The 26530-nt window shown below is 36.6% G+C and overlaps 1 protein-coding gene across 2 annotated transcripts in view; it reads right to left on the bottom strand.

The window, feature by feature from the left end:
• The window catches only part of ATG4C (autophagy related 4C cysteine peptidase), an 86253-nt gene that overhangs the window by 48197 nt on the left and 11526 nt on the right, over positions 1–26530 (bottom strand). For both annotated transcript variants that reach the window (XM_053655485.1, XM_053655484.1), the window contains exons 2-3: positions 17393–17536; positions 14715–14798 (exon numbers count right to left, since the gene is read on the bottom strand). In XM_053655485.1, the coding sequence (XP_053511460.1) occupies positions 14715–14798; positions 17393–17468 (160 nt within the window). In that variant the 5' untranslated portion in view covers positions 17469–17536. The remainder of the gene's footprint in view (positions 1–14714; positions 14799–17392; positions 17537–26530) is intronic.

Genomic DNA, 26530 nt, shown 5'->3' with positions numbered 1-26530 from the left:
TCTGGTACCCCTAAAATTTGGATATTGGAGCGTTTAAAGATGTCCTGGAAGTTCCTAAGCCTCTCCTCCTTTTTTTGAATTCTTGTTTCTTCATATTTTTCTGCTTGGTCATTTTTTTCTTCCTTCTGGTCCACTCCCTTGATTTGAGTCCCAGTGTCCTTTCCATCACTATTGCTTTCCTGTGCATTTCCATTCATTTCAATTACTTTAGCCTTCATGTGTTACTGTAATTTGTGACTAAAATCAACCAGTTGTGTGAGCATCCTGATCACCAGTGTTTTGAACTGTGCATCTGATAGGTTGGCTATTTCTTGGTTTCTTAGAGTTATGGGCTCTGGGGCTTTGAGTTCTTCTTGAGCCATGTTTTGGTCTGTTCGCACCCATTAAGTATGAGGAGTGGAGCCTTAGTTGTTCACCAGGGCAGGGCCACCCAGGTCACTGGGTTGTGACACTGTATGTGGGGGCGGGGTCAGAGAGGGACAATAGCAGTCCCCTTTGCTGCTTCCCACTGCTGGGGCCTATGCGGACAGTCTCACTCCTCACTCCTTTGCTGGCTTATCTGCGTGAGAATGTGTGAGCACAGTCAGCCTGCCGCCTTGCACCCTCACTGGGTCCGCCCGTTGCCATCCCATGCCTGCCCATGTGCATGTGTACGCACACCTCTGTCGGTCTGACCGTGTTTTCCTGCGCAACCCCCCTCCACCAGTGGCTGGCTCCGCCCCTCTTACCAGTCTGGCTGGAGGGTTCACTGTTCTCGGACTTAGGTATAGTTCAATTTTCTGTGTTTTGGCTGCATTTTTTGTTACTAAAATTTTGTTGTCTTTAAATTTGGTTGTGCAAAAAGGCACGGTGTTTCCACCTACGCCTCCAGCTTGACAGAAGTCTCCCAAGTATGCTTCTTATTCCCTGTACCTTTTTTTCCATTGTCCCCCCTCCCACTCTTCTCTGGTAACCCTCCATGTGATCTGCATTTCTGTGATTCTGTTCCTGTTCTAGCTGTTTGCTTAGTTTGTTTTTGTTTCTTAGGTTCAGCTGTTGATAGTTGTGGGTTTGTTGTCATTTTACTGTCCATAGTTTTGATCTTCTTTTTCTTAGATTAGCCCCTTTAACATTTCATATAATAAGGACTTGGTGATGATGAACTCCTTTAACTTAACCTTATCTGGGAAGCACTTTTTCTGTCCTTCCATTCTAAATGATTGCTTTGCTGGGTAGAATAATCTTGGATGTAGGTCCTTGTCCTTCATGACTTGGAATACTTCTTTCCAGTCCCTTCTTGCCTGTAAGGTTTCTCTTGAGAAATCAGCTGACAGTCTAATGGGAACTCCTTTGTAGATAATTGTCTCCTTTTCTCTTGCTGCTCTTAAAAGTCTCTCCTTATCTTTAATCTTGGACAATGTAGTTATGATGTGCCTTGGTGTGTGTTTCCTTGGATCCAACTTCTTTGGGACTCTCTGAACTTCCTGAATTCTATTTCCTTTACCAGATTGGGGAAGTTTTCCTTCATTATTTTTTCAAGTAAGTTTTCAGTGTTTTGCTCTTCCTCTTTTCTTTCTGGCACCCCCATGATTTGGATGTTGGAATGTCTAAAGTTGTCCCAGAGAGTCCTAAGCCTCTCCTCATTTCTTTAAATTGTTTCTTCATTGTGTTCCAGTTGAGTGTGTATTTCTTTCTGCAGTTCCAAATTGTTGATTTGAGTGTCGGTTTTCTTCTCTTCTCTGTTGGTTCCCTGTATATTTTTATTTCACTTTGCATAGCTTTCACTTCTTCTATTTTGTGTTCATACTCAATCATTTCTGTGAGCATCCTGATTACAAGTGTTTTGAACTCTGCACCTGATAGGTTGGCTATCTCTTCATCACTTAGTTCTGTTTTTGCAGTGTTGATCTGTTCTTTCATTTGGGCCATATTTCTGTCTCACCACCTGTTACATAGTAAGGGGCAGAGCCTTAGCTATTTGCCAGGGCAGGGCAACTGCTGTCACTGCACTGTAGCACTGTATGTGGGGGAGGGATCTGAGAGGTAACAGTGCAGCTTGCTCAACTCTTGGCCAGCTTTCAGTCACTTCCCCGGCTATGCACAGGCAAATTGGCCCCTTCTGGTGCTGATTCCCAGGTGGGTGGGCTTGATCATGTTCTAAGACCCCAGGGGTCTCTCCAACAAACTCTCCTGTGAGGCTGGGACCTTCTCCTGCCACCTCAACTCCCACAGATTTTTATAGCCAAAGGTTTTGAGGCTTTAGTTCCCCACGCTGGAACCCCAGGTTGTATGGCCTCAGCTTACCCACATGTGAATGTCAAACCACCCAGTCAGCCAGTTGCCACCTTGCTTGCCCGGTCCACCACCTTGCTGAGCTTCCTCTCCACCCTGGCTGCCCATCTCCGTCCCTCCTACCAATCTGGATGGATGTTTGTCTTTTAACTCCTTGGTTGTCAGATTCCATACAGTTCAATTTTTCTGGCAATTCTGGATTTTTTTTGTTTTTAAATTTGTTGTTGTCCTTTTGGTTGTGAGAGGAAGCAAAGTATATTTATCTATGCCTCCAACTTGGCTAGAAGTCAGAATGTATTACTACATCTTTAAAAAGCAAAATCACAGCACTGTTAATTCGAGACTTCTCAGAAATACCCATTTGCATCAGATACGACTTTTGTGATTTGCCATCTATATACTGGCCAAGTGAACTTTTTAAATTATATCAAAATCTTCTAATGCCCACGAACTGGGCAACTTTGGAACTAGTTGGTTTTCTGATTGTCCATGATTCTTGTTCCATGCTCTTGCTAATTGTTCCTTGTAGCTGCCCATCTCCCACTGAGGGTGGTCACCTGAGCCAATGCCCTCCTGGCTGCAAGCTCAATAGGTATGTCTGGGGCTTAGTGCTGACCTACCCACATTTGACCTTTCAAGTAGAATTGTAACTGTCTGTACTTAGCATTTGTTCATGTTCTAGGACTAGAAAAAAAGTTGTTGGGGTTTTTTTGGTAAGCCCTAATGTTACAGCAGTTACTTTTTTGGTGATACATAAGACACTGCAGTGAAAAAACAAATTTGAGTGTGAGTGCACTGAAGTTTGTGCTCTTAAGCACATTTTGACTCAGGAAGAACATTCCTCACCTGATCACTCCACCAATTTGTTGTTCTCAGTGTCCCAAGACTGGTCTCTTACAGAACCTGCCCAAATTGTTGATTGAAGCATCAAGTGAGAACATGTGTATTTCTACTGTCCCTTCCCCCAATGGGGTGACAATTGAAATGATTGTGTAATGCATAATTTTTTCTTCCCATAGATTCAATACTTTGCTAAGCTTTTTAGGGAACAGAGAACGTGCATTGAGAGCAATTCTTTGTACAAACCTGCCCTTTTCTGTAAACACACTGCATATATTTCTCCATGTGACCTTCTGAGGGGTTGGGAGTTGATGGGAACGGTAGACAGGGGCTATGATTATTTACCGTGAGGGTCACTTCTGTGCCCTCACCTTTCAAGGACCAGGAGACAAAGCATTCCTATCCTGAGAGGTGAAGCGCTTTCAGTTCCACCTGATGCTGACATGTGGCATCGGAAGGTCTGTCCATTGTGCTTTGTGGCGTGTCCCTGCCCACATGCACGGGGCACCTAGGGCACTGAAAACCTCCTGCTTTCTGTGGACTCCTGATGTCCCTCACTTCATTTCTCCTGGACACACATATCCCATTTACAGCAGCAGGGACAACAAGAAAGTGCCAGGCTGCCCTGGCACTCACTACTCATGCTTTTGTAAAAATATAACTTTCCATTTAGAATAAAAGTATTTGAATGAATTTTCATTTTTATCCTTTATTTGTGTTTTGAGATCCCCAAATTGAATTGCATGTTTGCTACATAGCTTAAGGAACATATCACAGTTTTAGGTACAGTTAAAACATTTCTAATGAAGGAAAATTTATCCCTCCAAATAACAACACTTTTAAAAAATACACCCTCTAGAACTTTTGTTTAGTAAGTGCCTTTGCAGTAAAACATCTAAAAAATGCAAAATGGTATTATATACAGGTGTGGGCAAAAGTAGGTTTACAGTTGTTCATATGGAAAAATATGTAATACAAGAGTAAATAATAATACAAAAATAAACTGTTTCATGTATTCACAACTATAAACCTACTCGTGTCCACCCCTGTAGAAATACATAATATATATCTGATTATTGGCTCCTGGCAATATTTTAAATGCTATATATTTTTAAAGGCATCAGGTAGATTTTCTCCCTCTCTATCATTTGTGTATTTGGGGGACAGATACTGAGGGGAAGTGTGACAACATAATGAAAAGTATTTTACATTAATACAAAGAAGGAAGGCTCATCTGAATTAGTTTTAAAAATACAACAAAACCAACCCGGCCAGGTAGCTCAGTTGGTTAAAGTGTTGTCCTGCTACACAAAGGTTGTGGGTTCAATCCTTGGTCAGGGCACATACAGGAAACCAAGCAATGGAACAACACAGGGACGTTAATTCTCTCTTCCTCTCTCTCTCTCTAAAATCAGTAAGTGAATAGTAAAAAAAAGTACAACAAAACCAAGCACATTAAAATTACTGGTGTTTTCTGATATTCAAAAATTGCTACTACTTCTTTCATCTACTTACAGTGACTGGGATTACCATATTTTGCCATGTATAATGAACACTTTTTTGCCCAAATTTTTGAGAGAAAAATAAGGGTGCACATTATACATGGGTAGTACCTGAAATACCTTGTATCTGTTCTCGTGCTTTATAAGTATTTGTTACATAAAATTTCTTGTACCATGGCATGTTCAAAAATAAATGCTAAAATTCCTTTATAATGCAAAATAACTGTCTAAATATTAATTGATTAATTAATCAATTAAAAAATTAAAATGAAAGATTTTTTTCCTGAAAGTTTGGGCCACAAATGCGGGTGCACATTATACACAGCAAAATATGGTAGTTATTGGCTTTATTTAAAGAAGAGAACTGTCCTAATATAGTTTAGGCTATTTCAATATTTGATTATTGCTGTATTATTGGGCTCTTTACAAATCAATGGATACTTCAAAAATCAGTGGATACTTCTAAAGTAGTTAAAGATATGTTTATTCTCTAGAGCAGCAATTTTCAACCTTTTTCATCTCATGACAAACATAAAATTCTGTGACCTATTAGAAATTCTGTGACCTCAAAAAATAGGTATAATTTTGATTGATTTACAAAAATACATAATAATAGTAATCATGACACCTACACTTTTTGGTCCAAAGTGACTTTTTTAAAAAATCGGGTGCCTATAGCTGTATATTAACATTTCCGGTACCAAGAATTAATCAATTAGACACAACTGTAGTATGTGATGAGACCAATAAGCTCCTCTGTTATATGGCCTATATATTCATGGTTCAAGACGGGGCATTCATACCAGATGGCAATTATTGTGCTGGCTGTTGTCATTATTTTATTCGACAATCTAAGGGAAAAGAGGTCTGTGCCCCTGACTAAATAGTCAGATAGTACATGTTTTAAACATTCTTGTGGCAGGCCAGGTGAACACCACTGCTCTGTAGGATCTCAAAAGGTTGTCATCACTCCAATATCACTGCAGACAAATGTGAAATTGTTTCTGTAGTGAGATTTATCTTCCAGTTCTAAATTATTTTAAATAATCTGGAAAACACCCACTGAACTCCTACTTTGTCCCAGATGCCGTGCTCTGCAGCTGGAAGGAGGAGAGAAGCGGGAGTCATCCCCTCCCTGGAGAATCTTACTGTTTTATGAGGGGGATACTCAGTGAGCAACTGACACACCACTTAACAAGTGGCAACTCAGCTATGTGACTGTACAAAAAGGGACAAGTTTTATAGTGTGGCTGCTGGCAGAGATATCCTGGAGGTCAACTGGGGCTTGGGGGCCAGAGTTAAGCTTGTTAAGACAAAGAGGAACAAAAGGCACTGAAGTCAGAGAGGAGCAGTGCAGATGAGACTGGGCGGGGATGAGTGTCAAGTAACTTAGAGAATAAAATCAATAATATTTAGAAATAAATAAAAAGCATTCTCGGAGGTTCTCCCTTGAGTAATGAAATGCTAATCTTATTTAAACATGAAGAGTTAAAGTATTAAAGTGTTAAAGACATGTTGTTTTTTTGGATATGAGAGAATCTTATAATAAAACTCTTTTATCCTCCAGATGAGGATCCAGAGGTCCAGAGAGACCTCTGGCCCACCCGCCCCCCAGCTTGTCAGTGAATGGGCAGCCCCGGCACAGCTCACTCCTCTGACTCAAATATATCTGTTTTGTCACACTGTCTCCTGAACAAGTACTTACCACTAGCTTTCATTTATCACAATAAAATGCTCTTCCTTCCATATTATATAAGGCATTATATTTTATTATAGTAAATGAATAGTAGAAATAGAAAATCTCAGCTGCTTTTTATTGCTTAAGAAAATAAAACACTGAAATCTTATTCTAAACTTTTTATATTATGATAAAGGAGATTTATAATAGGTGCCTGCCAGGTTTGATTATAGGTACTATATCAAGGACAGCATTCTATAACCCAGTCCTCAGATCGCGCCTGTGGAAGTTTAGAGTATCTAACACGATATCACATTCAAGCAGTTCACGGAACATAAGAAAAATTATAACGCTTAATCAATTGACATTTCAACTAAGGAAAAACTACACTTTTATAGGTTTAACTTACTGTGACATTTTCTTCTATTTTCCTTCCCCTTCATGTATCTCCTGGGAGCCTTACTAAAAAGTATAGCTCATGCTCAATAATATTTCTAGATGATAGCACAGTCAGCCAGCCTAACCTCAGAACCACAGTCCAATGGTGACTACAACTAAGTTGCCAAGGGGTGAGTGACAGGCCCCCTTCTGCTAAAAGCATTGTAGCCATACGTAATTTCAGTCATTTGACTGGCCTTTTCAGTGATCAGGTTAATAAACTAGTGTCAGTTATATACTAATTTCAAGGACCTAAATGTGAATTTTTAACCTCCATTTTAATCTTAGAGTAGATGGATGAACAGAAAGTCACTTAGCAAATAAGAAATCCCAGAATAAAGTACTTATCCTTATTTGCTGAATTTCGATTGATAAGACATTGTTGAACATAATGGAGAGGCACTTTTTACTGAATGTTTCTAGGAGGAAAGTAATAACACATGGAAATGTGGATTCACACAAAGAAATGAAGAACACCAGAAGTGATAACTGCTCAAGCAAATATATAATTTTTCCTTAATACTTAATCTCTTTAAAGGATATTTGACTATTTAAACAAAGATGATAGCCATGCATTGTAGGGTGTATAACGTACAAGTTACTAAAATGTCTGGCACTGACAGTATACAGGTCGGGGGTTGGGGGAAGTGAAGTTTACTGTTTGTGCTGCACAAGGTTCTCATGCTCTGTGTGAACTGGTATAATGTCACTTACAGTTAACCTGTGATAAGTCAAAAATGGATACTGAAACCTTAAAGTAATCACTAAAATAACACAATAAAAAGCCGTGTACAAATGATACTGTAGAACTGTATACCAGGAACCTATATACAAAGGAAAAGCTATAGCTAATAAGCCAACAAAGAGACAAAATGGAATCAACAAATTCTCAATCTGAAAGAAGGCAGAAAAAGAGGAAAAGAAAACAAAGAGCAGATGTAACAAATAGAAAGCAAACATGATAAATTTAAACCTAACCACATTAACAATCACATTAAATGTGAATAGTCTAAACAACAGTTTAAAAGGCACAGATGTCAGACTGGATAAAAATGCAAAATCCAACTATCTACTTTCTACAAAACAAAAAAAACCCCATAATTTAAATATAAAGATACAAATAAAGTGTAAAGAATTTAAAAATATATGCCATGTAATCCTAGGCAAAAGGAAGCTGAATATCATTAATATCACACACAGTAGATTTAAGACCAAAGAATATCACCACAATTTTTTTATAATTACAAAGGGATCTATTCATTAACAGACTATAAAAATTCTATGTTTATGTACCCAATAACATAGCTTCAAAACCAATGAAGCAGCCCCTGGCTAGTGTGGCTCAGAGGACTGAGCACTGGCCTGAGATCCAAAAGGTTGCTGGTTCCATTCCCAGCCAGAGCACATGCCTGAGTTGGAGGCCAGATCCTCAATGGGGGCGTGCAAAAGGCAACTGATAGATGTTTCTTTCCCTCCCTTTCTCCTTCCCTTCCCCTCTCTCTCTAAAAAATAAATAAATAAATATCTTTTAAAAATCAAGCAAAAACTGATAGGATTGAAAGGAGAAATAGATAAATCTACAATTATAGTCAGAGATTTCATTATCTCTCACAATATTTGGTAGAACAAGTAGGATTAAGGGTAAGGATAGAGAAGACTTGAACAGAACACCAATTAACTTGACCTAGTAATCCCTGTACAACACTCAACAATAGAAGACATATTCTTTCCAAGTATGCAAAGAACATCTACCAAGTTACACCATATTTAGACCATAAAACAAGTCTCAATAATTTCAAAGAGATTAAAGTCTGAAAGTATTTTCTCTGATTACAATGGAATTAAATTAAAAATCAATGATAGAACAAAACCTGGAAATGTCCAAATTTTTAAAAATTAAGTAATATACTTCTAGCCCTAGCTGGTGTAGCTCAGTGGATTGAGTGCGGGCCTGTGAGCCAAAGGATCATGGTTCGATTCCCAGTCAGGGCACGTGCCTGGGTTGCAGGCCAGTTCCCAGCAGGGGACTCATGAGAGGCAACCATACATTGATAGTTCTCTCCCTCTCTCCTTCCCTTCCCTTAAAGATAAATAAATAAAATCTTTTAAAAAAAGAAAAGAAAATTAATATACTTCTAAATACTCCTCACTGCTTCCTACATGTCACTTTTTAGTAAATGTCAAAAACCATATTTCAAAAAATTCCAAATTCTAGGATCTTAGTTCCACAACATTTGGGCAAAATCTTGGCACGTTTTGGAGCATCACAGACCCTGAAAACAGCAAAGATGGAGGCCAGCACAGGGACCAAGAGCACACACGGTAGGAGCCCTTGACATACTTGCTCGTGCCCTTCCCTCTGTGCTACAGAGACGGCCCCAGGCAAAGCTCCATTCCTGGGCTGGCTTCAGGTCAGAAAAAAAGCTTTTATTATTTTCTAGCCTCTAGGCTACACACTCTACTTCTTAGAGTTTTTATTTCCCTTTTCCCATGTACTATTTTTGTTCCTAGGCTAGGCTGTCTACGGATGTCCTTCAGCCCAATTTAGGAAAGAGAGAGCCTTATCTCTTGTTTGTGTTAAAACATTTTGGTTCCTAAATAGAACTGATATACTAGAGATAAGCCCAAATTACCATTTTTCCTTAATGACCACTGGGCCCATCATGTCCTGAGCCATCTAAAAGAAAATCTAGAAAATCCTAGCCAGATTTGGGCATGGTATCTGTGGAAGAATGAGGCTTACCTAAAATAAGGTAAAATCCTTAATTGTTTCCATGACAGGTACCCTTTAAAAAATGATTTTAAATTTGATAGGTGGTCAAGGTAATACTAACTGGGAGGACTATTTGGATTTATATACTACAACCCTTCATATAATGTACAGCATGATATTGTACACTGGGAAAGAAAATTACATAATATAAGGGGAAGAGTTTGTAGCTCAGGAAAGGTAGCAAGAGAAATTTAAAAGCTTGCAAATCTGATGACTAAGAAATAGTATCTTTACCTCATTTTAATTTTCACTCCCTTTATTACTAGGGTGAGCATTTTCTTTTTGATTTGCCACTCAAGTTTCTACTTAAAAAGTACCTGTTCATTCTCTTAGCTCATTTTTTCCCCTGGGTTGTTCATATTTTACATAATAATCCGTGGTTCTTTATTATTTTGGGGACAATAACCTTTGGTCTAAAATATAGCTGGAGAGAAAACAGATGGGTAGGGAGATTCTCTTGTACACACACACAGACCTATGATGGGGGAGACAGAGGGGACATATGCAAATATCTTCTCTCTCTTACTTGCCTTTAGATTTTGTTCATGGTGCCTTTTGTCATGTAGGTATTTTAAATTTTTATTTGGTTAAACTGATCAATATTTTCCTGTGTAGGCTGTGGTTTTACGTTCTATATAAAAAAAATTCCTCTCTACCCCAACATCATAACCACCAACACTTTGAAGAAATACAAATTGGCTTTGGTGCATAACACAGAACCACTCTCAGTAAATGTAGGCTAGCTGCTCTTAATTTTACTTTTCTGTCATTACCATTCAAGTGAAACTGTTCTCTCAAAGCCATGAGCATTTCACACTCAGAAATCCTAGCCTCTTCCCAGGCTATTTCCTGCTCAACCGCTTTTGAGGATTAGGTACTTTGTCCAACCCTTTCCTCCTAAAAATGTCTTGCTTTGGTCTTGATGATCATATGCTATTCTGGATTTTGTCCTTTATATCATCTAATCTGTCTCAGTGTCATTCACTGATAACACCAGTACAGTCGCCCCTCACTAAATTGAGGTTCACTCACTGAGGCTTCACTGTATCTCGGGGTTTTTTAAGATACTTCACTGGTGAGTACCCATATAGAATTTTATATGTTGTTAAAATTATGTAGGTTTAAGAGTGTAGAAAGTGTTTAGGAGCATATGAAGTGTTCATAAGAGTGTGGGAAAGGCTAATAAGAGAGTGGGAAAGGTTTATAGGAGTGTGGGAAGGGTTTATAAAGCCTTAAAATATATATAAATAATAGGATAAATATAACACCGCTACGTCGCAGATTTTCACCTGTCGCAGGGGTCTCTGGAACGTAACTCCCGAGACAGGTGAGGGATCACTGCATATCCTTAAAGATGCACATTGTCCAGCTATACTTTGCAGCAATGTGACCGTATCCACTAGCCTCAGAAGTCACTTCTTGGAAAATAAATAACAAATCAGTTCTGAACAGCCTACTTCATTTCTTAACAGGCTTCTTCAAACACTACACATCCCCCCAAAACCCATGCTTCCTCTAGGGTACCACATTTGGTTACTAACATTACCTATCATCCAAGATAGTAGTCTTTAAATTTATCTCCTCTCTGCCTCTCAAGATCCAAAATCCAATCAATTCTCAGATGTTGCTGACTCTATTTTATCTTAAATCCATCCTTTCCTTTCCATTTCTACTGCCCTATATCAGAGTCATCATAGCTCACTTGTTAACTGACTTCCAATTGTTCTTCTACATAACCATCAGTTATTTTTCTAAAGCATACATTTAGTTATGATTATCACATGCTCCATCTGGGCAAGATCAATGTCCCAGCCGGCATGTACTTGGTACGCTGTCATTAAGAATAATTAAATGAAACCTGGAATTTTGTTGTTCAATAGGAGTAATCATTATAGTTAAGAAGCCAGCTGGGTAACCCACCCCCATCTCTCTGAAAACTCAGAAAACTTGCTTGGACCTAAAATTCTGTAACATTTAGAAATCCAAAGAAAGCCCCAAGATTTCTGCTAATTCTCTACAACTTAAGCTTGCATAGTCCCCCCTGCTTCTAGCTCCTGCAATAATATGAGTTGTCTTTTTCATTCCAGATGACAAATTCATCTTCTTTCCAAAAGAACTCCTTACCTCAAGCATTTCGTGAACTTAACAGACTTTTGAAGATCAAGGTATGTCAACAAGGAACCTTCACCATGGACATGCAGTCTCCCATCATCTTTCTGCCTCTCTCTCCTGTCTCCCTCCCTACCGCACCCTTCTCCTTTCTTATATCCCCACTCCCAGTTCAAAACAAAACAATCTTCTATTTGTCTCATTCATATCTCCTATATCATTGACTTTTTGTCTCTTGAATTGAGGACCTCACCACCCAGTGCCCACTACAAAGATCTGTTCAAGGTATTTCTTCCAAAAACATATATAATGTTATCCTTTAAAACAATTCTAATATTTTTTCTCAAATTCCTTATATCATAAATAATATCATTTAGAAGGTGTACATATACTATGCACATCATTAAGCACATATGAAATAGGTATCATTAACACACAGGGAGATTAAATAATATGCCCAAAAGCAGCAACTATTGAGCAAAAAGTAAAACAATTCAAATACACATACTCTTCTCTACCTATAAAGAAATAACCTAATCCTTTCACACAGCTTTCAGGACACTCCTTTGATCCTTTTTAGAACTCTCTCCCTCCAAAACTACACTAGACATCTCTGTTTCCTAAATACATTATCTAAAATGTCATTGCTATTGCTTTCATTATGCCATTCTTTTTACTTACAAGCATCCCTTCTTTATCCATTATCTTCCTACTCATCCTTCAAGGATGTTGTGAGGACTCAGTGAGTTAATACATTTAAATTACTTAAAGTACCCTGGCTGGTGTAGCTCAGTGGATTGAGCACAGGCCTGCGAACCAAAGGATTGCGGTTCGATTCCCAGTCAGGGCACATGCCTGGGTTGCAGGCCAGTTCCCAGCAGGGGACGCATGAGAGGCAACCATACATTGATAGTTCTCTCCCTCTCTCCTTCCTTTCCCCTCTAAAATAAATAAATAAAATCTTTAAAAAAAAAAAGAATAAAAGCCTTGATAATCACATATTCTCACACATTCTCTCCCCCCACCCATCTCTCACACATATAAGCAGAACACACACGTGGATGCAAAGATGTACAGTGGAAACAACGCCTATATGAAATGAGACACAGACCACTACACATAAAGAATAAGTGGAAAAGATATTATACACACACACACAAATATATATGTAAATATATAAGGGGGGACCAAAAATGGAATTTATATATTTAAAATCGTGCATTTATTCTTGCCTGTTTAAACTTCAGTCACCTTAAAGAACTCTCCATTTGATGCACTACACCTATTGAGACATTTTCCCCACAGCTCAAAAAAGTTTTTGAACTCATCAATTTTGATGCCTTTTGGCGCTTCTGCCATTTTTTCATCTGGGCAAACAAAAAAAAAGTCTCTCAGGGAGAGTCTGGTTGAATAGGGAGGGTGGGGCACAGGGGTCATGCTGTTTTTTGGTCAAAAACTGCTGAACACTCAGCACAGTACAGGCAGGTGCATTCGTAAATCACCCATCATGAAATGGGCAAACGTATGGAGTCTTCCAAAAAATTTCACTGAAGCCAAACGGAGCCTCTCACAACAACACCAGCTGGTACAGTGATACAGATGGGTTCCTAGAACACTCACCTAGCAGGGGAAGCCTGTACTACAAGGGGCTTGTCCTTCAGAAGATAATTCAGGATTCTTTTGGGTCCTCTCTCATGTATATATACATACACACATATGTTGTGTGTGTGTGTGTGTGTGTATATATGTTGTGTGTGTGAAATAGAATATTATCCAGCCACAAAAGAGATCTTGACATTTGCAACAACTTGAACATTAGAAGGAATTAGTCTAACTGAACTAAGTCAGACAGAGTATAGACAAATACCATGTGATTTCACTTACATGTGGAATCTTTAAAAAAAATGAACAAGTAAAACAATAGAGAAACAGACTCACATATACGAGAACAAACTGATGGTTGCCAGAGGAGTGGGCAGTAGAGGGACGAGTACAAACCTCAGTTAGAAGGGGAACAAGGGGTACAAACCTCCAGTTAGAATAGTCAATATTATTGTCATGACTGTGTACGGTGATAAACGGTTAGTAGATTTATTGTGGGGATCACATCATAAGGAATGTCAAATCACTATATTTTATGCCCCAAACTAACACAATACTGTATGTCAACTATTTAAAAATAAAAAAACAAGTCAAGTGAGGCATAGTCTTGGTTTAAATTTCAGCTCTGCCATTTAATACCCATGTGACTCTGGACAAATCATTTAATGTCTCTAAGCTCCTACTCTCACATTCATAAAACAGCTTGAATCGCCCTTGCAGGCTCGCTGTGAGAATTAAAGACATTTCCCACGGCTTGCCATGAAGCCTGACGTACAGTAGGCTATCAACAAGTGGCATAAATTATTAAAAGAAAATATATGATCATTACTGAAAAAATGAGCATATGAGGACCTTCAGAAACAACAAATACAGTCAGTAACTTCAGAAACTGGAACATCCTTAACACTTGGAAAACATATCATTTTTAGGTTAACTAAGGTGGTGCTTTAAAGTTATCGTCAGAGAACTTGATAAAGAATATGAAGCTATCAATCGAAATAATATTTACTTAGCACTCACACAATAAGTCCAAAACTATGTGGAATATGACAAAACATGGCATGATCCACATCCTCAAGTAGTTCACAAGAAACCCAAACCACATGACAACATATTGTGTCTTACCTAAAATACAAGTTCTTAAAAGAAATGTACCAAATCACAGGCCTATAAATGGTGGTTGTTAGGGGCTGAGGATAAGGGAGGCCTGAGAGTCACTGTTTATCAGGTAAAGAGTCCGGTTTTACAAGATGAAAGGTGCTGGAGTTGAACGGTGGTGATGGCATCACCACCTTAGACACTCGCTGACACCACTGAACTTAAACTTAAAAATGACTAAGATGATAAATTATATGTTATGTGTACTTTACCACAGTTTAAAAAAATTAAAGTAAAAAACAAATGTGCCAAAAATAGATTAACCTAGAAAAAAATTGTGAAAACAGTTACACAATGAAATTACTACAATGATTTTTCAATGGGTTACAAATCTAGCACTTACCTTCACATTTAAAATGGTAACATTTTCCAAGCAATAATACAGGGGAATTTCTACTAAAATATGTCTTTGTTTTCAACACCCAACCTAAACAAGAAAAGAGAAAAACTCTTTTGCAGTTAGAAGATTAAACACTAAAAGGCTAGCAACATTTTCTTTTATTTAATTTCAAATAAGCAATTCTCAACTACAGATGTGCAATTTTTTGCAAGAGTAGCAAAATATTTCAGCAATGAACTAAAAGTAGAGGCCATTTATACTCCTTTAAAGTATAGTTAGCCCTGGCTGGTGTAGCTCAGTGGATTGAGCGCAGGCCTGGGAACCCAGCAACCATGGTTCGATTCCCAGCCAGGGCACATGCCTGGGTTGCAGGCCAGTTCCCAGCAGGGGACACACAAGAGGCAACCACACATTGATATTTCTCTCCCTCTCTCTTTCCCTTCCCCTCCCCTCTAAAGATAAATAAATAAAATAAAATAAATCATTAAAATATAGTTAAGCATTTTAACCGCATTCTATCCACTTAAAAAATGAGAGGACAAAACCTTGAATTTTAATTTATTTTCAAACATGTAACAATGTTCTTACAGTATAAAATTTAAAGGCACAAATTCTACTTCAGTTTCCTTGATACCAACCTATTTTCCCAAAGGCAACAAGTGTTACCCATGTTTTATATTTCCTTCCATCTTAATTAAAAGATTTAAAGTATTTGAATATTCCAAGGAAGTAATTTAGAAAAAAGATCAGATAGTAAGATGAACCACTAAGATGGCTCTAATTAAAAAATGGACAATAACAAGTGTTGGTGAGAATGTGGAGTAATTCAAGCCCTCAAACATTGAGAGTGGGAATGTGAAATGGTGCAGCCACTTTGGAAAATAGGTTGGCAGTTCCTCAAAAGTTAAACTTGGAGTCAACGTGATCCAGCAATTCTACACCTAGATATACACCAAAACAACTGAAAACATATATTCACACAAAAAAACTTGTACGCGAAGTTCATAGCAGCGCTCTTCATATTAGCCAAAAGTAGAAACAACCTGAAAGTCCATGAACTGATGAATGAGTAAAGAAAATGTACAACCATAAAAAGAAACATTATTCAGCCATGTAAAAAAAGAAGTACAGATATATACATACTACAACATAGATGAACTTTGAAAACATTATGTTAAGTGAAAAGAGTCAGACACAAAAGGCCACAAGTTGTATGATTTCACTTACATGAAATGTACAGAACAGAAATCCATAGAGACAGAAAATAGAATGGTGGTTGACAGTGGCTGGAAGTAGCTGGGGAAGAATAGGGAGTAGCTGCTAACGGGTGTGGGGTTGCTTTGGGGGTAATAAAAATGTTCTGGGGGGCAGGGGGAAGTGCAGGTGGGTATAGGGAGGAAAAATAGTGATGGATGGAGACTTGACTTAGGGTGGTAAATGCACAATACAGTGTACTGATGATGGGTTGTAGAATTGTGCACCTGAAACCTATATAATTTCATTAACCAATGTTACCCCAATAAATTTAATAAAAAGGAAAAAATATACTCTAGAATTAGATAGTGATGATGGCTGCATAACTGTGTGAATATTCTAAAAACCACTGACTCATACACCTTAAAAGAGTGTATTTTACAGTACATAAATTGTATCCCAACTTTAAAAATTGATGTTCATAATTTTCAAAATGCAATGTCATGTTATTATTATCAAATTATAACCATAGCTAGCTGGCAATGACTTCTAGTAAACCAAGAGTCAACTGCCAATGTGTTTTACCTGAATTTGCAATATCAAGGAATTTTACTAAATTTGATCATTTTTATTTTATGGGTATGAACTTCTTCCTGTTGAAACTAGTTCTGCTGAGTATTTCTCCATTTTTGAGGTTTATCTTTTATTTGTTTCTATTCTGAAATGGGCTTCAAAAGTACCACATGACCTGTTACCAGGTGGGAGGCAGTTGGGAGACTGGGTGACAAAGGTAAAGGCATTAAGAAATACAAATTGGTGGTTACAGAACAGTCACAAGGATGTACAATTCAGCGTAAAGAATACAGTCAATAATATTGTAATAACTATGTTATGTGCCAGGTGGGTATTAGACTTAGTGGGAGTATCACCTCATAAGTTATATAACTACTGTGCTGGTTATATAACTTACAACCACCGTACAACCACCCAAAAATAATATAATGTTGAAAGTCAGCTGTAAGGGAAACACTTTTAATTATAAATAAATAAAAAGGGATAAAATATTTTTAAAACCATTATATGATCCTTACTGGATTTGTTTGCAAACCAAGAGTAACTAGGCTTAAAATGAGGACCCGAGGGTACTTCTAAGAGTGTGCAGGGGCCATTTTACTTGCTCCCTGGTTCACACATGAGGTTGCATGAAATTTAGTCTAAAAATGGAGGTATTACCATCACCTGAATAAATTCTGTTTGAAATACTTATTTTTTAAAAAAGACCACATAGTATGCTTGAGTTTCTAAGCACTGTTTATGATGATATTTGGCTGTTTCTTCAGGAGATATTCTCATCTCTATTCTTTACATAAATACTTCATTCAACGAGAAACTTAAGGAACTGACAGTGACTTAAAAAGGAGGATGATACACATCTTCAAGTATGCCTTTGGATTTACACAATTTTAAAATCACAATACAGTACTTACTGTATTTCATGTTGTTCCAAGCAGATATAAATTTAGTTTTTAGTTTGTCAACTTCTTCTGTTCCTGTGGCCTCCATATTCACATTCTGAAGAAAAGGCCATCACTTGATTGCATTCTTCTGTAGAGTTTAATCTTTCATACTGACTGAAAGGAAAAAATTAAAGGAAAACAAGTCTCTAAAATGGTATAACACCTGTTAAAGTTATTTAAGTGATTAAATAAAATTTGAACTTGAAATGAGCAAACTAATTTCTCGTTTTGTAAAAAAGACTACAATATATTCAATAAATATTTTAAATATCAATATAAGACCATCTAATATCAAATATAATAACAATATAAATTTTCACCCAAAACTAGACAATAGGCAAGGTAGACCAGTTGGCTAGAGTGTTGCCCTGATATGCTATGGTTGCAGGTTAGATCCCTGGTCAAGGCACATGCAAGAATCAACCAGTGAACACATAAATAAGTAGAACAACAAATCAATCTCTCTCTCTCCCCGCCCACCCAAATAAATTTTTTAAAAAACTAAACAATAACCTCCCCCAGGCAATCATAATTAAAAACAGTAATAAAGCTCAACTTCAAGGTTTGTTTTATTTGTAATTAGAGAGGTTGATTTCAACTCTTATTTCAAATGATGACTATCTTCAGAATGGAGGCTTCCCCTCATATTGTTTAAGTCACTACTTTCATATAAAGCCTAAATATTTTGTTTCATATAAAGCCTAAATATTTTGTTTCATATAAAGCCTAAATATTTTGTTACAATACAAAATGTTTTCTTACTTTAAAATAAGAATAAATGTAGCTCATAACTGTTTGTTTTATAACTAACTTTAGGGAAAATACAGGTGTGTGATATAATCTGAAAGAAGAATAAATTATAACTGAAAATGCTTGAGTTTATATGCAATAATTCACAGATGGTTTACTTTTCAAGAAAAGAATGCTGCACAGAACATTACTACTTTAGGATTATAAATATCTGCTCAAAAGTACTGATGCATTCCTTTCCCTAACAACAGATATTCCATTTTACAGTACCTACTGGGTTGGCCAAAAAGTGCATATGGCTTTCTTTTTAAAATAAAAGACACATTTTCACTGATAACTTTATTGATTTGGAACTTTTGAGTATGTCGGCTATCTCTCACTATTGGTTTCTAGTGGGTAGAGGCCAGGGCTGTTGCTAAACATCTTCCAATGCCTAAGAGAGCCCCAGAGCAAAGAATTATTTGGCCAAAATTTTAATAGTACCAAGAAAGTTCACAAACCATTTTTGACAGGTTTGCTCAGTCACAGCACCTTCTCCATACACTGCACAAATCGTTTTTCTTGCACTTCAGTTGCATTTTTACCTTTCTTGAAATAATAAAGAATAATATACTGAAAATGTTGCATATCTTCTTTCATCTTCAATATTAAAATGGTTGAACAAAAATTCACCAGTTTGGTTTTTTTTTTTAATGCACACTGATATGACAAATATCACAATACAACCTAACAAAATTGTTTCAAATGAAGTTCAAGACAACCAAGCCCTACCAGAACCATTGTAGTATGGAAAAAATGTAACAGACTTTTTGGCCAACCCAATATTAAAAGCAACTAATTATACATTACAGTTGAGGCAGGAAAAAGCATGGTCCATTGGAAGAATATAAAAACTGATGTGACTAGAGCCCAGAAAGTAAAAAAAAAAGTGGCACCAGATGTAACTATAGGGCTAGGGCAGGGGTCAGAGTACACAGAGCACTGTAGACCATGTTAAGAATTGTGTTCTTTATCGTAAGAGGAACTGGTTTCAAACAGAAGTATCAGAATCAGACTCTGTGGGTTTGTTTGACTCCAAAAGTTGCAAAGAGAAGAAACTGAAGAGGGACAAGAGTAGACGGTGAGAGTATACTTATTGTGCAAGACTATACGAAAAGTGATAGTAGCTTGGGACTGGAGCCGTGGAGATGGAGAGATACAGACATGAGGAAATGGGTCAAAAATTCAGTTAAGTTTTGGTGATAAAATGGATGTGGAAGGTGAGAAACAGGGATATGCCAAGGATACACCCAGCCAGGTTCCTGGCTTGTGAAAGTAAATACGTGGTGCCAATCATTGAACTAGGGAGCACGAGGACAGGGGCAGGTTAGAGGCAGAAGATTATGAAAATGATTTATGTGGTGTTTGAGATTCTTCTGAGACACAGGGTAGAGAATCATTATTTATTTAATCATTTGATAAATTATTGCCAGGCACTATTCTAGGCAATGCAGATAAGGCTTAAAACAATGGCAGTGAAATATGGCAGGTCCTTGAATAAAGTAATTTTGTTCAACGTCGTTTAGTTATAATGATGAAATGCCGTAGGAACTTAACTTTTGTTTATATCAATTAACCTATGGGAAATTGGTTTAATTATGTTATTTCACTTAAAGCTGCAGAACCTATGGAAAAGAGGAAGTGAGGACTACTGTACTTGTGCCACAGAGTTTACATTCTAGATATTGTATTGGCCAAAAAGTATGGTTTTTTCTGTAAAATAAAACACACATTTTTCATTTTTACCAATAACTTTATGGATTTTAGTATTTGACTATGTCAACTATCTCCCATGTGGTACAATGTTGACTGTTCTCAGTTAATGTCTCACTTTGATTGCTGTCAACCTCAACTCATCTACCCAACCGTGGAGCACTGTCCAGTGAAAACTCTCCAGCATGAAATCTCCCAAACCACTTCTGCACATTCGGTTGGCCACAGCACCTTCTCCATACACTGCACATATCTTTTCTTCCATTTCAGCTGCATTTTTGCCTTTCTTGAAATAATACAGTATAATGTGCCAATAATGTTGCATTTTTTCTTCCATCTTCAATATTAAAATGGCTACACTAACCTTCACCAATTTTGATTTTTTTAATGCACACTGATATAACTGTCATAATACAATCTAACAAAAATTATTTCGAATGAAGTTAAAGACAACTTAGCACTACTAGAGCCATCTTACAGAGAAAAATCAAATAAACTTTTTGGCCAACCCAATATATTCTGGAGAAGACAACCAGGCAGTTGGATTATATAGATCTGGAGCTCAAGGATGAGGTCTAGGCTACAGCTATGAACTTGAGCATTTCTGATGTACAAATGAGAATTAGCCTTGTTGGTATTTGTCCACACAGCCTTGATGATGATATTCAAGGTCCTTCATAAAATGCCATGTGCCTACTTACTCAGCTTCCTCTCCTGCCATTCCCTCACATGCACCATATACCGAAGGCATTTTTACTACTACTCTTAAAGCTTCCTAAAGACATGCCATTGGATACCTTCATACATTCACATGTATCGTTCTCCCTACCTAGAATGCCTTCTTGCTCACCCTCATTTTTTGACTGCCTTATTATCTTGACTCCCTAAGATCCAGCTTTCGTTTCACCTCCTCTGGTATGACTGGTAAGATTTATACCCTCATCCAAACCTCAAACTAAGACAGATGCCCCTCCTTTTACCTCTCATAGAATCCTTCCTCTATCACAGCACTCATCACATTGTATTGTAATTACTTATCTCTTACTTGTCTCTTACACTAGAAAATAAACTTCTTGAAGTTCCTTAATTTCTACCTGGCATGTGATTGGTCCCCAAAATATTCTTACTAATTGAATCAGTGAGCTGAGAAATTAATGAAATATAGGTATATCATTAGCAGCACTTTTGCCAGCTCTAATTAGAACTTTTTAAAAGTGACAACTAGAATAAAGGAAAATTTTTCTTCCTCTAGAAAGCTGCATAATGCAACAAAATTTGGAAAAGAGGGGAAAAGGTTTATGTAATGTGTGAATTATATACAGTGCATCCACATGGTGGGCTATATAGCCATTTGAAATGTCTCCAAAGAGTTTGTGGAAATGGGAAACACTAGCCAGAGTCTAAAACTTTATGTGTCATATGATACTGGTGCACTGGCGTGGGAGGGGGGTTAGAAAGACATACACCAAAATGCTGACAGTTGTTTCCCTAAGTGTAAAAGCATGTGTGGTTATTTTTACACCACTATTGTCTACCTTTTCCAAATCTTACACAAAGGACACACGTAATTTTTAGATTTAAAAAGTTTATTTTTTTACAAAGCCACCATGAATCTTCTAAATCTAAAATTTTTTTAAAAAGGGACTATACATGTATGTATTTTCTTCCTAATTCAGAACAAAAGTGGGCCACGGGAAAGAATTTGGTTCCAACAGTTCCCAGCACCAGTTACCAGGTACCTGGGGACAGTCCTTAGCAAGTGTATGAAAATCAGGGTCTTGGCTGGGTACTCATTTGGTTAGAGCACTGTCCCCAATACACCAAGGTTGTGTGTTTGATCTCCAGTCAGGGCACAAAGATCAACCAATGAATGCATAAATAAGTGCAACAACAAATACCAATGTCTCTCTTGACATCTTTCTCTCTCCTTTCCTCTCTCTCTAAAAATCAATTTAACAAAGAAAAATAGAGTGTATAAGTCAAGATGCCTTAAAGTGGGTAGAGGAAAAAAGAGAAAGTGAGACATTTGGAATGGGGAAAGTCTGTCTCTTCGATAACGACTCTTAAATAAATAAATAGCCAAGATAAGATGCTGTGATAGATACAGGAATTGAAGAGACAAATATTATTGACTATTCTATAAGAATACTTTTATTCTATAAGAACACTATCACTGTTATAGAAAGTAGCTGAGAACAATAAAATTGTCACTAGGTAAAACTAGTTATTCTGTTCACTTAATAATTCAGTATAGTGCCTTTCATATAACTAAAATTGAATGCCAATCTTCTGGAAAGACAGAACCCACTTTTATTATCTCAACAAAAATTTAAATGACTATTTCTAAAAATCCTAACTTAAAGCAGAAACTAATTTAATAAGTGATCCTTCAATCTTGTTGGAAAGTATTACAAATCAAAACACTTGAAAAAGTGAGGAGAGGATTTGCCTTACTGCATATTAAAACATATTATAAAATTATAGTAATTAAAGTTTAGTAATACTTAAATTTATTATTTTTATCAGCAATGGGTGATACTGAATAAAATATAGTAGGGAATACAGAAATAAATCCAAGGATATTTGAGAATTTAGTACCTGATATGAAATATACAGGGTCCAGCACAAATAATGCCCCTTTATAACAAAATCTTTTATTACAAAATCATAAGCATGTAATTCTATAACATAACAATATCACAATCAAGCACATCATATGACATTTTAGATGAAATGTTCAAATTAAAACTATAAAATATCACACCCGTATTATTGCCAACCACACCCAAGCAGGCCTTAGTCTGCCAGACCCTGTATTTCACATTCATGAGAACATATGAATAAATAATTCTAGTAAAATTCTAGTTAAATATTCTAGCAATAAATAATACTGGAATAATAAGCTAGCCAGCTTAAAAATAAAGCTACTTCTAACATTATACATTCTAGATGAATCAAAGTTAAGTTCAAATGTAAACACATGGCACTTGTGCATACACTACAAGAAAGTAGTAATTAAAACTGTTTTAACAATCCTGTAAAAGAGACCTTTTTAGCATGGTATGCAAAACTAGAAATCCAAAATGAAAATGTAATTACATAAAAATGAAAATTTCTACACAAGGAGGAGAAAAAGAGCATTAACAAGGATGAGCTACAATTCATTAATTAGAAAAAAATTCAATACCCATTATATATAAACAAAATGTTAATGTCCCGAATATACAAAGAGCTCTCATACATCAGTAAGAAACAGAAAAACCCAAATGGAAAATAAAACAGGCATTCTGAAAGAAAAAGGCCAAAAACATAAAAACATTTTAACATTACTAGATCAAAGTAATTCACATTAAAGGAATTTCATATTTTTTATCATCACAAGAGATGAAATTGGTGACCCTGAGGAAGATTTTTACACAATTATCTCTCAAATAATAAATTCCTTGAGGGCAGAGAATGTGTCTTGTTCTATACTACATCCTCACAACTAGCACAATGATATGCTAATAGACACAATTACCTACTGATGAATAAATTATGACATACACACATTATAAATGATATACATCTACATATATTTATCACCACAAAAATCTATCCAGGGAACATTAAAATATACAAGGTGACATTGATAAAACTGTGAGAAGAAATACCTAAATCCACTATGATAGCTGGAGACTTTCACACCCCTCCATCAGAAACGGACAGATGCAACAGTCAGACAGAGAACTCAGTGAAGACAGTCGAACTCAACAGTGCTGCCAATCAACTGGGTGTAATTGGCATCTACAGACTCCTCACCCAATGACAGATTATGCATTCTCCTCAATGTCACATAAAACATTCACCAATACGCACCACATTCTGGGCCATAAAACACCCTTAGCAAATTTAAAAGAGGAGAAATTAGAAATCATACACCGTCTGCTCTCACCACAGTGAAATTAAACTAAAGATCAATAATGAAAAGAATAGCTGGAAAATCCCAAAACATTTCTAGATTAAACAACATACTCTAAATCATACAAATCTCACGAGAAATTTTAAAGTATTTTGAACTAAATTGGAAATGAAAATACAACATCAAAATGTGTGGGATGCAACAAAAGTAGCCTTACAGGGAAATCTGTAGCTTTGAATGTATGTATTAGAGAGGGGGAAAAAAAGGCCTAGAATCAATAATCTAACCTTCCACCTCAGGACACTGGAAAAAGAAGAGTAAATTAAATCTAAAGAGAGCAGAAAAATAATAATAAAAACTAGGGCCAAAAGAAAGAAATCAATAGAGAAAAACAATCAAACCAAAATCTGGTTCTTTGAAAAGAAAATAATTGATCTATAAGAGGAAGAGTACAAAACTCTGAGAGGGATCAACAAAGAACTAAAATAAAAACATATTCTACATTCATGGATAGGAAGACTCAATATTGTCAAAATGTACTTCCCACCTTAATCTGAAAATTCAATACAATCCCAGTAAAAATCTCAGATAGTTATTTTGTGGATATTGACAAACTGATTCTAAAATTTATACACAGAGGGAAAAGACCCAGAATAGCCAACACAATATTAAAGGAGAAAAGCAAAGGCAGAACACTGACACTACCTAACCTCAGGGCTTACTGTGAAACTATGGTAATCACAAGGTGGCCTTAGCAAAACAACAGGCAAACAGATCAGTGGAACAGAACAGAGAGCACAGAAATAGACCCACATAAACATCAACTGGTCTCTGACAGAGGAGCAAAGGCAATATAATAAACCATTGTCTTTTCAACAAATGATGCTGGAAAAATAGGACACCCACATGCAAAAGAAATTAATCTAGACACAGATCACACACTCTTCCAAAAATTAACAACAAACAGATTATATACCTAAAAGTGAAACACAAAGCCCTAGAAGACCTAAATGATCTTGAACACAGTAATGACTGTGTAGATTCAACACCAAATGTAATTCACTGAAAAAAATACTTGGCAAGCTGGACTTCATTAAAACTAAAAACTTCTGCTCTGAGAAGGGCAATGTCAAGAAAATGAAGACAAGCTACAGACTGGGAGAAAACCTTTGCACAAGACACATTGGATAAAGGACTGTTACCCAAAATATACAAAGAACTTTTAAAACTCAAAAATAAAAAAAAACCCAATTAGAAAATGAGCCAACAACTTCACCAAAGAAGATATACAAATCCAAGTAAGCATATGACTATATGCTCCACATCATGTAAGCAGGGGGAAGTCAAGCTATAATGAGATACCACAACAAGCTGTTAGAAGGGCCAACGTCCAAAACACTGCCAAGACCAAATGCTGACAAGCTTACAGACTCTCTTTCATTGCTGGTAGAAATTATTTGCAATTTGAGGTACAACTACTTTGTAAGACAGTTTGGTAGCTTCTTACAAAACTAAACATATTCTCATGATATGATTTAGCAGTCATGCTCTTGGAATTTACCCAAATGAAATGAAAACTTACATCTACACAAAAACCTGCATACAGATGTTTACAGCAATTTTATAACAGTTTATAGCAGATGTTATGCAAAAAACCTGAAAACAGTCACATGTACTTCAGTAGGAGAATGGATAAAGTGTGGTATATCCAGACAATGGAATATTATTCAGCACTAAAAAGAAATGAGTTATCAAGCCATGAAAAGATATTGAGAAAAGCTGAATGCATATTTCTAAGTGAAAGAAGCCAATTTTAAAAGCTACATACTGTATGATTCCAACTGTATGATATTCTGGAAAAAGCAAAATCATGGAAACAGTAAAAGGATCAGTGGTTGCTAGGGTTTGGCAGGGTGGGGAGCGAGCAGAGTATGGAAAGAGGACGAGTAGGCAGAACACAGGGTTTTTAGAACAGTGAAACTGTGTATGATACTGTAATTGTGGAGACATGTCATTTATCCAAACCCATAAAATGTACAGCATCAAAAGTGAACCCTAATGTACACTATGGCCTTTGAACAATAATGTGTCATTGTAGGTTCACTGATTGTAACAAATGAACCATTTGCAGACGGTGATGTAGGTGGTGGGGGAAATTGTGTATGTTGGAAGGCAGGAGGGATGCGGGAACTCTGTATACTTTCCATTTTGCTGTGAACCTAAAATTGCTCTAAAAATAAAGTTTACCAATTATGTGTAAAAAGAGGTACCAGGCCATAGAGAAAAAAAGCATGAATATGATTTATGCATCCAAAAGCATATGTATTTTAAATGTATATACACCTGCCCCCCCCACATATACATATGCACAAAGCATAATGTTGAAAGTGGAAAGAGATGAAGCACCATTTCTACTTTCTTGTTTATACTTTTTCTTAATCATTTAAGTTGTTTACATTGAGCCTCTTAAAATAACATTATTCAAAAATAAATGACTCAAATAAAGAATTAAGTACATAAAATTACAAATATGTCCAGGTTCTATTAAATTCTAACAAAGCAACAAAAACTGCTTGACTAACAAATCTGCAGTGAGGACAGTCTGTTACAAAATTCCCAAACAACTTAAGAAAGATAAAAATGCTGAGACAAAGGTCTTTTTCCTTTTTAAGATAAACAATTTGATTCTTGTGGTTCTTAAAGAC

This window comes from Artibeus jamaicensis, unplaced genomic scaffold (assembly GCF_021234435.1).
Source record: "Artibeus jamaicensis isolate MK-2021 breed Jamaican fruit bat unplaced genomic scaffold, CSHL_Jam_final scaffold_1019, whole genome shotgun sequence".
Classification (NCBI taxonomy): domain Eukaryota; kingdom Metazoa; phylum Chordata; class Mammalia; order Chiroptera; family Phyllostomidae; genus Artibeus; species Artibeus jamaicensis.
Note: the sequence above shows the minus strand (reverse complement) of the source record. Positions and strands in the feature narration are given on the sequence as shown.